This window comes from Dermacentor albipictus, chromosome 8, assembly GCF_038994185.2.
Source record: "Dermacentor albipictus isolate Rhodes 1998 colony chromosome 8, USDA_Dalb.pri_finalv2, whole genome shotgun sequence".
NCBI lineage: Eukaryota > Metazoa > Arthropoda > Arachnida > Ixodida > Ixodidae > Dermacentor > Dermacentor albipictus.
In genome coordinates, this window is record NC_091828.1 from 50,875,036 (window position 1) to 50,888,574 (window position 13,539).

General features: G+C 41.6%; 2 protein-coding genes across 2 annotated transcripts in view; both read left to right on the forward strand.

Moving 5' to 3' along the window:
• The window catches only part of LOC135896050 (gastrula zinc finger protein XlCGF57.1-like), a 110,083-nt gene that overhangs the window by 80,726 nt on the left and 15,818 nt on the right, over positions 1-13,539 (forward strand). The window contains exon 4 of the mRNA XM_070523385.1: positions 7,367-8,089. Coding sequence (XP_070379486.1) covers positions 7,367-8,089 — 723 coding nt within the window. The remainder of the gene's footprint in view (positions 1-7,366; positions 8,090-13,539) is intronic.
• LOC135896023 (gastrula zinc finger protein XlCGF57.1-like) overlaps positions 1-13,539 on the forward strand; it is a 127,607-nt gene that overhangs the window by 12,310 nt on the left and 101,758 nt on the right. The gene's annotated exons all lie outside the window — the stretch shown is intronic.

Genomic DNA, 13,539 nt, shown 5'->3' on the forward strand with positions numbered 1-13,539 from the left:
TATATCCTTCAGCTAACCGCTGGTATATTGACACTTTGTTCTACTCAACAGTGGTATGTAAAGGTAAATGCGATCACAGTAAGAAGGTTATTGATATTTACTACTGGCTCAAACTGCTCTGTTCATAATGCTCATAATTCAATCACTTTGGCCTTTCACTTTATGTCCTTGAAGCTGTCATTTGCAAATAGTTGAGAAAACCAAAGTAGACTTAATCACTAGTGAGCACCACTGTTTCGACCACATCTGCAATCTTCGAGAGAAGTATTTGAAGAAACACGCCCATACGTGTGGCAAAATGAATAAATGATTGCTACCGCTGTCTTACCAAACAAACTGATTTGAGATAAGCAGTGACTAATTCTTAGCATCTAATTATTAATATTGTATCGCCGTTCCAATTACTTATCATTTGACCTGGTTGACATTATGCTCTATAGTAGTAATAGGATACTGAACTGAGCTTATCACTAGTGGTCACTAAACATTCTTCATTATCAGGTAGCAGTGGTAGCAGAAATGCTTATTCAATGCCATTTTGATAGATATCGATGACTATGTATAAGATTGATGGCTACCGCTGTCATACCAAACAAAGTGGTGCGTGATTACTAGTGACAAAGGGACATCTCCTAGGGAATAAACTTGAATAATCATTTGACTCATTTTTAATTTGATACTCATTACTTTATGCTGTGTAAAAGTACAAAAACAGAATGGAGCTTATCACTAGTGATGACTAATCACTCTGCATTATCAGTTACCAATGGTAGCAGAAAAAAGTCCTGATATAATGACGTTTTGATAGATAGCAATGATGACTTGCACAAAGGATGTCTGCCACTGTCAAAGAAATACGTGATCCGTGATCGCTAGTGACTACATTTCTGCGTCTCCTAGTTATCACAACTGAATTGATGTTTAAAAGAGTTTTTTGTTTGACATCCATGACGCTGCGACGCATACAAGTAGGACGCCGAACGGAGCTTATAAATAGCGATCATTAATGACTGTGTGATATAAATGAGGAAAGTTGAATGATTTAAGCTTATTTACTGACACGTTCACTTATGCCATTGAAGATGTGCACGAATGGTGGCTGCAATGGTCACATTGCACAAAGTGATTCATCATCACTAGAGACTCAAGCTTAACATCTTCTAGTTATTGTATTATAGGTATTGAATTGCCGTCTTGATGGCGTTTCATTTGATATCCATGACGCTATTCTGCATGAAAGTATAGAACATTGTGGTCAGCGCATCACTAGTAATTGCTAATGTCTCAGCGTTATCTTTTAGCATTGGTAACAAAAATGTGTTTGTTTTATTACAGCTGGATTGATACCAATGATGGTATTCACTAGTGACTTAGGCATACAGCTTCATAGTAGGTATAGTTGAGTCGCTTATTTTATGACATTTCATTTGATATACATGATATTATAGTGTGCAGTATAGCGAGATGACCGAAGTGCACATTGTATTTCACTTGTGCTCACTAGGGACTCAAGCTTATCAGTTTGGTGTATAATGCAATTAATTGTTATTTCATGAGAAATTTAGTGTTAATGATTTTAATGAAGCATATGCATAGCTTTGCAGTGAAGCATAATAAAGTTGAAAGTGGCCACTTTGATGGAACATTGTGTGTGTCCTTTAGTTATACACATGTGCACACTCTTTCCCCGGTCAAGGTACAAGCACCGAGATGTCTAATAACTGTACTGGCAGCCATTCAGAGTTGCTTTTATCACCGCTGTGGCAATTTGCGGCCTTCCTGGCTGTTACATTTTCCCGGGTGGTATGGCATTTACTTGCATAATGATCGCACTTGCGTAATGATCGTACCCCTGAATTTTGTCGTCAAAATTAGATTTTTTTCTTTCCCTTTTAATGATCGCACCCCGCACTTGCTGCAGCGATATGTCGTGTGCCAAGTCAAACTAAGGATGATCGCACTTACCATCTGTCGAATGCTACGCGAACGACTCTTCCAAGACATACCAAGCGGTCTGCAAGCACCGAACATTCTTAAGCAGATGCCCCATTTCATTCCTTTCAAAACTTTCCGCACTCCCATAAAAAAAAAGCTACAACCTAACTTGTGTTGGCTTTATTATATTTAGGCTTTTAAAGTGTTGTGGTCAACAACCACAAAAAAGAACGCCTTTCGGTTCATCTCGTCTGCACTCGTGGGCACGCAACAAATCGCAAGCAGCAACGATAGTGGCCACGTTTACACTGATACATTAGAAGTGTACCCTATTCATGTGCGGACGCTTGTAACACAGCTAAGATATTCCCCCACCCTTAGCGGAAAAGTGCCGTATTAGGATAGTAGTGAAGACTAATGCCGCAATTTCCACTTCATACCCGCCATGTGTTTCTATGTCACTGGCAGCTAAGCATGCCCACCTCTGTTTCTGTCCCTGCAAGTGGACATGGCTACGTTATTGCCACAGACCTTCCAATATTAACAATACTATTCATTACTGATATGGAAGAAACTGTTTCAATGCGCATAATATACTCAGCAAAAATAATAAATTTCGTTCGGTGCATTCGGCTTGCTCTGCCGGCCTCCATATTTGTTTTGGTGTCCCGCACTATTACAACGGCAGCCGCCTGTTTGTTGACCTATTGTCAGCCCACAGCAAATGCAGGATGAAAAATTGTTTTTCTTTTCTCAGGTAATTTAACTTGTGTAATGATGGCACCGCTGAATTTGCGTCAATTTTTTTACAATAAAGTGTGATCATGATGCGAATAGGTATGGTACTTTCTTTTTTTTTCTGGCTCTTGAAAAACATATCTGTGGGTTTTAGTGTATTACAGCAAAGTAAAAAAACTAGTCATTTTGTTATATCTGATAAAGGTAAAGAACTGGAACTAGGATTCTAAATGCATCTGCAGTAAGCTTTGCCGACCTAAAATTAGCTCCATCATAATATATTAAATGTTGCAATCCGCCATGTGAAGATCATTCCTAATATATGCCAACATCCTATTAATGAAAGTTGCGAGTCCTCTGCCATGCTCGTTATCCTTAACTTCTGCTTTGCAACCTGTTAAGGTCACGCTAGACATCAGTGTTTCCTGTAACATAACCTGAGGTTTCACACCACGCGTTCTAACAAGCTGCTGCAGAGATGCCTTCTTATTACTGGACCGCCTACAATTCCACTGCCAAATACTAAATGGACTAATAGAGCAGTCTTGATCATGTAAATTTGTGGAACTTGTTCTGAGCTTAGTGGAATGAATGAGTGGAATGAAATCACTTGGTGGAATGCCTAAGTTCTGATATTAAGGGTTTCTGGAGTGATGCTGAAATTGTCCTGTTAGGTGACAAGAATGCCCACACACAGGATCTAGATGGCTATGCCGACAACAACGAGAAGTCAATACTAGATGTTTGTGAGCAACAAGCAGACCACGGGGGAATTTTGAAACCGGCAATTGACATTACTGCCTGATGACAGAAGGAATCCTTCTTAAGATGAGAGAAATGGTCATTGACGAGGAAGGGTATAGTAGCATAGGAAGTGACCATAAACACATCATTCTGAAACTGAGATATGCAGTTGCGAAAGAGAACAAGCAGAACAAAATGTCCAGTCCAAATTCGAACGCTGAACAAATAACTCTAGCTACGAGAGTCTAGGAAGAACTTGACAAATTGCCAAGCAATGAGTGGGAATATAGTGAGCTTCCAAATGTAATAACAAAAGAAATGCGGAAAGAGAAGCAGCTATTCATTGCAAAGGAAAAAGAGTAACCGGAAAGCTGGTCAAACAGGGAGATACGAGAAGTGATTGCCGAACAACAGGAAGCATCCCGAGAGCACAGGCAGGCAAAGAAGGCGCAGTCGCCCCAGGATGAAGTAGCCAGTAAATGGGAAATATACCAGGAGAAAAAGTCTGTGGTTCAAATAGTGCTGCAAGCAATGATAAAAGGTGAAAGTGAACATTGTTTGTCAGAAATATGGGAGAAAAAGAAGGCCGCAACTAGAATATTTTGGAACCACATAAATCTTGGGGCAGTAAGTCTGAAACAATACAACATATCTTAGATGACAATGGAAACAAACTGGAAGGGAACACACCATTAAATTGAATTGGAAAAATAACAGCCGAATCTTTCCAAGGCAATGATGAGGTTTTACTTGAGGAAAGAAAGAGCATGAAAGAGAACCAGATGGAAATGGAGTTGGTGGTGACAAATTTCAACTGGAAGAAAGCCCAAGAAAAAATTCCGAAGCCAACAGCCACAGGGCTAGACGAAGTTACCGTTAGGCTGATTAATCAACTAGGTCCAAAAAGTAAAAAAACCTCGTGGAAAGCAGTAGAAAGAAGTCTAAAAGATAGACGAATACCAGACAGTTGGCAACAAAGTAAAATAAATATAATTTATAGAGGTAAGGGGGAGAAAGATAGAATTCACTCGTATAGACCGTTGACCATGACATCGGTAATATACAGGTTAGCAATGCAGGCAAATAAATTAAAGCTGGAAGAATGGGCAGAGAATAATGGCATTTTAGTGGAACTTCACGATGGCTTCATAATAGATAGGCCTCTGGATTATAATTTTTTCTCCATGCTCAGTCTATTGAAGTGTTCAGAGTAGAAAAGAAATGGTTGTATGTGGCGTTTTTAGAAATTGCAGGAGCGACAACGTAGGCCACAACATTTTGTGACATATTCACGAAGGGAAAGGCTTAGGTGACAATTGTCTAGAGCTTTTGAGAGAGATTTACCTAGAAAATACCGTTTGCATCGAATGAGAAGGAATGAGGAGCAAGGAGAAAGTTGATATCAACAAGTGACTAAGGCAGGGGTGCCTGTTATCCCCACTGCTGTTTATGATGTACATGGTGAGGAAGGAAAAGGAGCTAGAAAGAAGTCATATCGGGTTTAATCTCTCATACAAACAGGCCGGTACAGTAGTAGAGCAGCAGCTTCTAGGTTTGTTTTATGCGGACGACATTGTGTTCCTAGCTAACACACAGAGTGACATGCAATGTCTGGCTAATTCTGTGGAAAGGAAGGCGATAAGTTATGTCTGAAATGTAGCGTTAAAAAATGGGGTGTTACAGTATTCATTAAAAACAGCAAACAGACAGTGACAATACCGCGCCAGGAAATATCTTGCGTAAATGAATACAAATATCTTGGTATACGAATAAATGAAGGCAATAAATATATGGAAACAGGAAAAAAGAATAATGTAAAGGGGAAGAGAAATGCGGCCATAATGAAACACAGAGCGCTATGGGGATACAATAGATACGAGGTGCTGGAGGGTATGTGCAAAGGTGTAAGGGTTCCAGGACTTACTTTTGGAAATGCGATTGTTTGCTTGAAATCAGGGCTACAATCAGGACTTGATGGCAACCAAAGGTCAGTGGGACTCCCACATTGGGCGCTCATGGGAGGACTACAAATGAAGCTGTCCAGGGTGATATGGGCTGGACAAGTTTTGAAGTGAGAGATGCACACAGAAAAATTAATCATGAAGAATGACTGAGGAATGTGGAAGAAAGTAAATGGGCTAGGAGAGTGTTGAGGTATCTGTACAGGAAAAACATTGATTCAAAGTGGAGGAAAAGAACTGGGAAGGTTACCAGCAAGTATGCGGCCTGTGTGGTGAGCACCACAGCTACAAAAAACGTCAATCGAAAAGTCAGATGCTGAAATAATCTCGTGGGTGGCAGCAATGGCAAAGTAAACATGTCTGCAATAGAGATTAGGAAAAGGCGGTTTGAAGCTTGGCGAAAGAAAAGTAGGTAAACTAGAAACAACGGTGGTGGGCAAGAACAATATTCTCTGTAGGGTTTCAGAAACTTTGTTTATTTGAATTCACCGTGAGTTTTTTTCTTTTCTTTTTTTAACATAGGTGTGGCATTGGGCATTAAAATGACAAGAGCTTGGTGGCACTACACATCGCCTCATTCCAAAGAGGACGCTTGTAACATCCTCACACACACACACACACGGTGTGTATATATATATATATATATATATATATATGTGGACACCCTCCCTGCAGCCGAAGGGTAAGTTGGGCACAGTATGAAACTAGTGTGTGTGTCATTCCTTCGGAGCCACCGACAGTGCTTGGTATCTCCCTTTGCAAATACTACAATACCATCACCTGCTAGTGTGTTAAAATCCACTGCACTTTGCAATGGGAGCGTACTATTCCTTGTTGGTTCCAGCAATCATTTGCCGCTATTTTGTGATGGCAAAGCACAAGGAAGGAGCAGAGTGCACTCCAAAAGGAGTTGCCGTATTTTTGCAGCTCTGAGCCGCACCAAACATTGTAAAAATTTACTGTAAGGTCAGGATCGGGGTGTGAATTACTGAAATTCGGATTTGAAGTTTCGCTCCATGACAACACAGCCTGCGCTGCCACAAAGCCACACTTCAGGGCAAGGTTCTCGAGTACTCACACTTTCGCTATCTCCTGGGGAATTCCACCCTTTTTCCACCCCTGTGTGTTGAAGCTCCCTTCTCTCCTCCGCTGTCGGTTATTTTCCTCCTCTGCGTCGGTCACCATTTTGCATTTAGCAGTTAATAGTGCACATGGTGCTACCAAAGTTGAACTTGGGTCACGATAAGCTGTGATCAACGGCCCAGTTCTCATCTCGGGAAACAGTAAAGCAGTCATTGGCTTAAGTTAGGACATGGACAAGTAGTTTATACCATAATGGATGCTGTTTTGTACACATTTGGTGGTCGTGTATGCAGTTATTTTCATGTGTTACACGCGCATATTATTTTTTTTCTTGCTTGACTGTTCTGAAACAGGATGCGGGTTGGCAGGTTATATGGGAAAAACTGCAGCATTTCCTAGCCGGCTCCTTCAAATCTCGACTTAAGATAATGTTGCCAAACTTCTGTGCATGATCAAAAGGAAACTCACTGATGAAGTCTGGTATAAAACAAATTTGTTTTGCCAGCGAATCATAACAAATTTTGCAAGTGCCAAATATGGTTACCGGGCCTCAAGTGATCATTGAGGATATGAGAGCAGGCTTGGTCAAAGCATTTTTGAAGTGTTCTCTAAGGGTCGTAGGAAAGAGTAGTCAAACACTCCATATTCGCTCACTTTGTAATTCTTTAGCTTTCTGAGAACTCCCTTTTATAAGTGAACTTCACAAACAGGGTCATGAAGCATTCCAATGCAGAAATATTGAGTAAATAAAAATGACTGTTAGGAGTTCTTTGTTTCATCGTACTTGAAATCACCCTGAAGATCTCCCAAATCAAATGAAAAAGATAGCTTGTCATTAAATTTAGCCTCTGTGTTATTTTTTGCCATTTCTTAATAACTCTTATTTACTTTTTTTGTTTGTGCAGCATCAAGGACTTTAATTTCTGCATCAACTGCGAAATGTGACATCTCAAAGCAAGGATGCTTCCACCGATGTCAGCTATGTGACTATAAGACTGATGAACTATTTCTTCTGGAAGAACATGCCAGCGTCCATACTGGCGAGAAACTGTTTCATTGCCCTTTATGCCCTCAGAGCTTTCCACAGGAGCAGAGACTTAAAACCCACCTGCTCACCCACACAATCAAGACGCCATTTCAGTGCACTTCATGCTTTCGGAGCTTCTCGGATAAGGCTCACCTGAAAGATCACTTGCGCATCCATACGGAGGAGAAACCGTTTCATTGCCTTTTATGCCCTCAGAGCTTCTCACGAAAGTATGACCTGAAAGTTCACCTGCGCACCCACACAGGCGAGAAGCCATATCAGTGCCCTTCATGCTCTTGGGGCTTCTCAAAAAAATATCACCTGAAAGCACACCTGGTGACTCACACAAACGAGAAGCCATATCAGTGCCCTTCATGCTCTCGGAGCTTCTCGCGAAAAACCTCCCTGAAAGACCACCTGTGCAGCCACACAAACGAGAAGCCATATCAGTGCCCTTCATGCTCTCGGAGCTTTTCGCGAAAAACCTCCCTGAAAGACCACCTGCTCACCCACACAGGCGAGAAGCCATATGAATGCCCGTCATGCTCTCAACGCTTCTCGCGCAAGTCCTGCATGAAAGCCCATCTGCACACCCACACAGGTGAGAAGCCATATCAGTGCCCTTCATGCTCTCAGAGCTTCTTGCGAAAGACCTCCCTGAAACAGCACCTGTACAGCCACACAGGCGAGAAGCCATACCAGTGCCCTTCATGCTCTCGGGGCTTCTCACAAAAGCAACACCTGAAAGCGCACCTGGTGACTCACACAAGCGAGAAGCCATTTGACTGCCCTTCATGCCGTCAGAGCTTCTCACGAAAGAGCAACCTGAAAGTCCACCTGCGCATCCACACAGGCGAGAAGCCATATCAGTGCCCTTCATGCTCTCAGAGCTTCTCATACTTGAGCACCTTCAGGAGACACATGAGGCGAGAAGCCATTTTAGTTCCCACTCTACCTTCAGAGATTCTCGTTCAGAAATGCCCTGAAGATACACAAGTGCATTCATACAGGTGACCGGCCATAAAGTTGCACCGTCTGCTCCAGGTCCTCATCACTTGAACAGACTTCAGAGAGCACAGCACCATGGTGCTGTTATATAGGTCAACAATCTCGTTCAGCTAGAGTCTGAATTACAAAATATACATATGTGTAGTATGTTACATAGTGTTCTACTGCATCAGGTAGCACAAGGGTCTCTACATACTCCTGAGAGCAAGCTTTAACTTGAGCCAAACTCCGATGCCGCCTATTCAAATGCATGTAAAACGCAGAAACGCTTTTCTGAATAACCAGTGGGTCGATTATAATGAAATTTGTTACTATTGGAGAGAAAAAGTTAAATTCTGGTGATTGCTGGAAGCATAGTTTTGGTTGAAGGCCTGAATGTTGATGATGATATTTAGTGTTTAATGGCGCAAGGGCCAAGTGTGACCAAAGAGCGCCAAGACAATGGTGATGAACACTGAATGGACTAATGGCTGATGTTACGTGGCTGTAGAGAGGCCTAAAACTGAGAGCAATAAGTTGCATAAAATACACAAGGAATAAAAATGTGAAAATGACTAAAGTAGGGTATGTTATAAGTATAGGATGTACAACAACAGTGTAATAGCGTTAGATGAATAAAAATGAACAGGTGAATGTTGTTGACGAATAGCACAATAGCCTCAGCGGGTCCCTTGAGTACAAGGGCCTGGAGGCATCTGCTATAACATAGGTTCACATCGCAACCATGGCCTCTCGCAAGAGGCCGTGTTACGAATTTCTTGGACAGAAAACGTTGGAGCGTGTCAACGTCGTTTAGAAAGGCTAAGGTAGACTGCATGTGAAATAGGGGTTCTCTGCCTAGAAACAGTGCCAGGTGAAGTGGTATATACTGACTGTATGCTAAAGGGAAGTGTTTTTTCCTCTCGACTTGTGTTTCGCGGCATTCTAGGAAGACATGTTGAACACTGAGTGTCTGCCCACATCTACTACACATTGGACGTTCACCGTCGCTCAACAAAAAGCTATGTGTACCGTAAGTGTGCCCTATTCTGAGACGACAGAATAGGACATCACTTCGTCTGGACTTGGTCAGTGATGGCCAGTATCCTAAATGTGGCTTAACTATGTGGAGTTTATTAAGGGTTTCAGCGTCCCATTTATGCTGCCAGTAGTTTCTGAGTTTTTTCCGTAAGTATGGCTTTAGGTCTGAGACCGGAACGGCTACGGACATGTTGCAAGCTTTTGTGTCTAAGGAGGTAGCAATTCGGTCTGCCAGGACGTTAGAAGGCCTGAATGTTATAACAGGAATTTACAAAGATGGTCCAGCATGAAAAAAATTGGAGCTAGAACTTCATAAATTTTTAGCTCTGTACCTGGAATAGATATCATAGCTCAGTAAGCTGCATTAGTTAGACCTTTCAAAGCGGACAAATTTGATGTATGAATTTATTTCTTTTGTTAATTTCTTACACTATTTACGGGGACCTTTCAAATGTCCTACTCACTTATTTTTTACTTATTTATTTACAAATGCTGCTATCTCATTTAGAGACATAGCAGAAGTGGGTTACATACTAACTTATGAACACAAAAATGTCAACTAACATGGTTAGGCAGTTCTTTCCGAAATTGATTAGTCGGCAATAAACGCAGAGAACCATCTAAATTATTCCATAATTCAGCAGAGTGGGGAAAAAAAGAAAATTATTATTGCAATGAAGGGGGCTATGTTTAATGGGTGAATACGTCGGGTTACTTGCTCAGTAGGTGTGATTAGCAAGGTAGGCGCTGCCAGATTTGAAGATGGGAATGATGTTAGCTTATTTCCAAACCTGGGGAACTGTCAACGTCTCAAGAGATTTGTCAAATATAACTGTCAATTACCGGGCATTCCCTTCAGAGTATCGCTGTAAAAATTTCTTTGGCACTTCGTCAGCTCCAGAACGTCTTGTAGTATCAATTGTTAGTAATAAGTTGTGAACACCAACGTAAGTTATAATGAGAGCAGGAAGGCCTGGTAAAGTGTTGTTGATGCAAAAAGGACGATCGACGCCATCGTCCTGACAAAATACAGACTGAAAATAAGCCTTGAAAGTTTCGAAAATGCTCAAAGGAAGGGTGATCGTTAATGATCAATGATGAAGTGTCATGAGCAGCCGGAAGCACTGTTTTCCAAAACTTCAATAAGTTTTCTTTCAACAATGATGATAACATGGTGTCGAAATAAAAGTGCCTGGCTTCGTGCATTTTGCTTTTTAATTTGGACAGAAGCAGGTGCAGTATTCAGCATTGGTTGCTCTGACTGACATTTTTACGTTTCTTAAGCCTCTTGATGCCCCTGATAAGATGAATAATGTCCCTATTATACCAAGGCTGCTTCGGGTTGCATTTCACACACTTCTTGGGAACAAACTGCGAGATGCATTTCTTAACAATGTTGCAAAACATATCAAACAACTTGTCCACACTGCAAAGGCTGCTACATTGTGGAAAAGCGTCAGAAGAGGATGCTAGAATATTACCAATAGAATTGTCATCAGCATGGGAAAAATTATTGACAATCTGAAAATCAAGTCTATTGCACTCACAAGTGACATCAACCTTCAGCAGAACTCCCTTGTGATCGGACAGGCCTTCTATGATTTGGCAGTCCTATCCATTTAGTAGTGACCTTTGGTTAAGGAAAATCAGGTCTAGGATCGAGCTCTCTCGGGTAACGCTACTAACAATCTGTGTCAGATCTAACGACAAAACCAAGTCAATAAGTGAGTCACAAATCGGCCTGTCGTGACCATACGAAGCCAATGTACTCCAGTTAATACTTGGAGTATTGAAAGCACCAGCAAGGATCAATTTGCAGTTGTGAAGCTTGTGTTTTAATATATAATCACAACAATCTGGAAATATATATTTTTTTTCAGAATCAGGAGCCCAGTATAAAGCGCCAGTAGCCACCACAAGATCACCTATTTATAATTTGCACCATACCGACTCGGTGTTAGGAAAACTCGCTATCATTACAAAATCAATGCCTTTGTGAATAAATAAAGCTACTTCGCTGCCCCTACCACATAACCTGTCAGATCGAAAGACAGAGTAATTAGGAGGCACAAAGTCACCTTCCGTGACCAAGTCATTTAGCCAGGTCTCAGTGACACAGATCAGAGATGGTTGATGGCATTCAATTAGCCAATTGAAGTGAACTAGCTTGTTCAATAGGCTGCGTGCATTTATGTTCAGAGGGGCTAGGTTGTATCTATACCGAAGTAACTCTGTGCTGCTAGTGGGTATGTTGCTGGAAGTTTTGATACGCGACTTGCTGGTGTCATCCCATCAGTAGCAGATGCTGTCTACTATCAGAATGTCAAAGCTCTATCGAACCTTGTTCATTTTCCTAAGCTCGACCGAATTAACCACAGACCTCTGCATGTCTGCCACACAGAGAAAGAAAAATTCTCACTGATATGAGTATCTGACCCTTTGAATTTAAAAGCATTCCTTAATATCGAAGTCTTCACTCTGAAATCGAGCAACTTAAGTATGATAGGACTCACCTTCCCATTTTTTTGTGCACCGAGCCTGTGGCAGTGCTCAACACAGTTGCATTCTATTTTCAGTTTCGTGGAAAGGAGCTTCAGCACAGCGGCAAGTAGTTGCTCAGGGGATTCAAGCGATGGCTCAGGCAGGCCATAGATTATTACGCTGTTCCGACGTGATCGGTTTTCTAAATCGTCATTTTTTCTGCCCAGCAGTTCGATGGCTTTTCTAAGGCCGTCGACTGTTTCTTCTAGAGTATACACACGCTGGTCGATGCCAGCGGCGGCCAACGCCCACGCTTCTATTTTCGAGATCCTAACTTCAAATGCATCAATTTTAGCGGTCAGACTTACTAAATCTTGGCTTATTCGTGTTTGGCCTTCTAGCAGTTCCGTGAGCATATGTTCAGTTTTTGTGTATGGGCCAGGGTTTGACTCTACATCACTCGACATAATTAGCAATATTCTCAAGGAATGCAGCAAACAAAAAAAGGTACACAAAGCGCACTCTGGGTCTGGCAGCAGCAGCAAACAACGATCATCACTTCTGAAGCAATGTACACGGTGTCTATTGCTTACCTGCAAGATGAAGCAAGCAACGTTCAGACAGCCGTTCGCCATGCTGCTACCGGACCCGCTGAAGAGCAGAAGCCGCGAGTCTGGCTTTATATCTTCCTGTGACCACGTGAGCGTTGCAGCAGTAGTCCGCCATCCACTGTTCGACCAGCACCGATGAAGTTCGTCGTCGTCAATAAGCAGGTTCTCGTGTGATACGAAATCACGCGTGCCGTTGAAGGTGGAATCCAAGTTCACATGTACCGGAATGCCACGCAACTGACAAATGGAAAAAGCATAGTCCTCCGCATAGTGGCGGTCGAAGCAAGCAGAGATGTGCAAGATGAAGCAAGCAAAGTTCAGACAGCTGTTCGTCATGCCGCTAGCAGACTCACTATTATTCGCATATTTTAACGCCTTGTATAATACGTCAATTGTGTCCACTTTATAGATGTCCTACTTGTGGAATTTTACAGAATTGTGATATTTTTCATTGCTCAGTTAGATGTAAACTCTATAGTTTCGTTTCCTGAAAATTCATGATTTTCAACAATTGTTAATAAAGGACTGGTGGCCTAAATCAAAAATTCACTACCAACAGTCACTAGATTCTATTTCCTTTATATGCAACAAGCCTCATGAGGTTTGGGGCTGTAGTTGTCAAAAAAAAAAACGATTTCTCCTTTCCCATACATTTATATGGGAGCCCCCAAGCTCAAGCTTGCTCTTAAAGGGTCCCTGAAACACTTTTGCAGGGTCACCATATTTCTTTTCTCAACATGTTATCAAACACAGAGCAAAAGGAATTATGTGAAATGACCCACATAAAGCCATAGCAGAGAAAAAAAATCAAAATAAAGTTAAACTTTAATTAAAAGAAGTCGGCAAAAACAGCTATTTGCTTTGTTATATTGTGGCTTTTCATTAGTCGAAAAGTAATCGATGTTTATTTGTATCTCACAAATTACTGTTT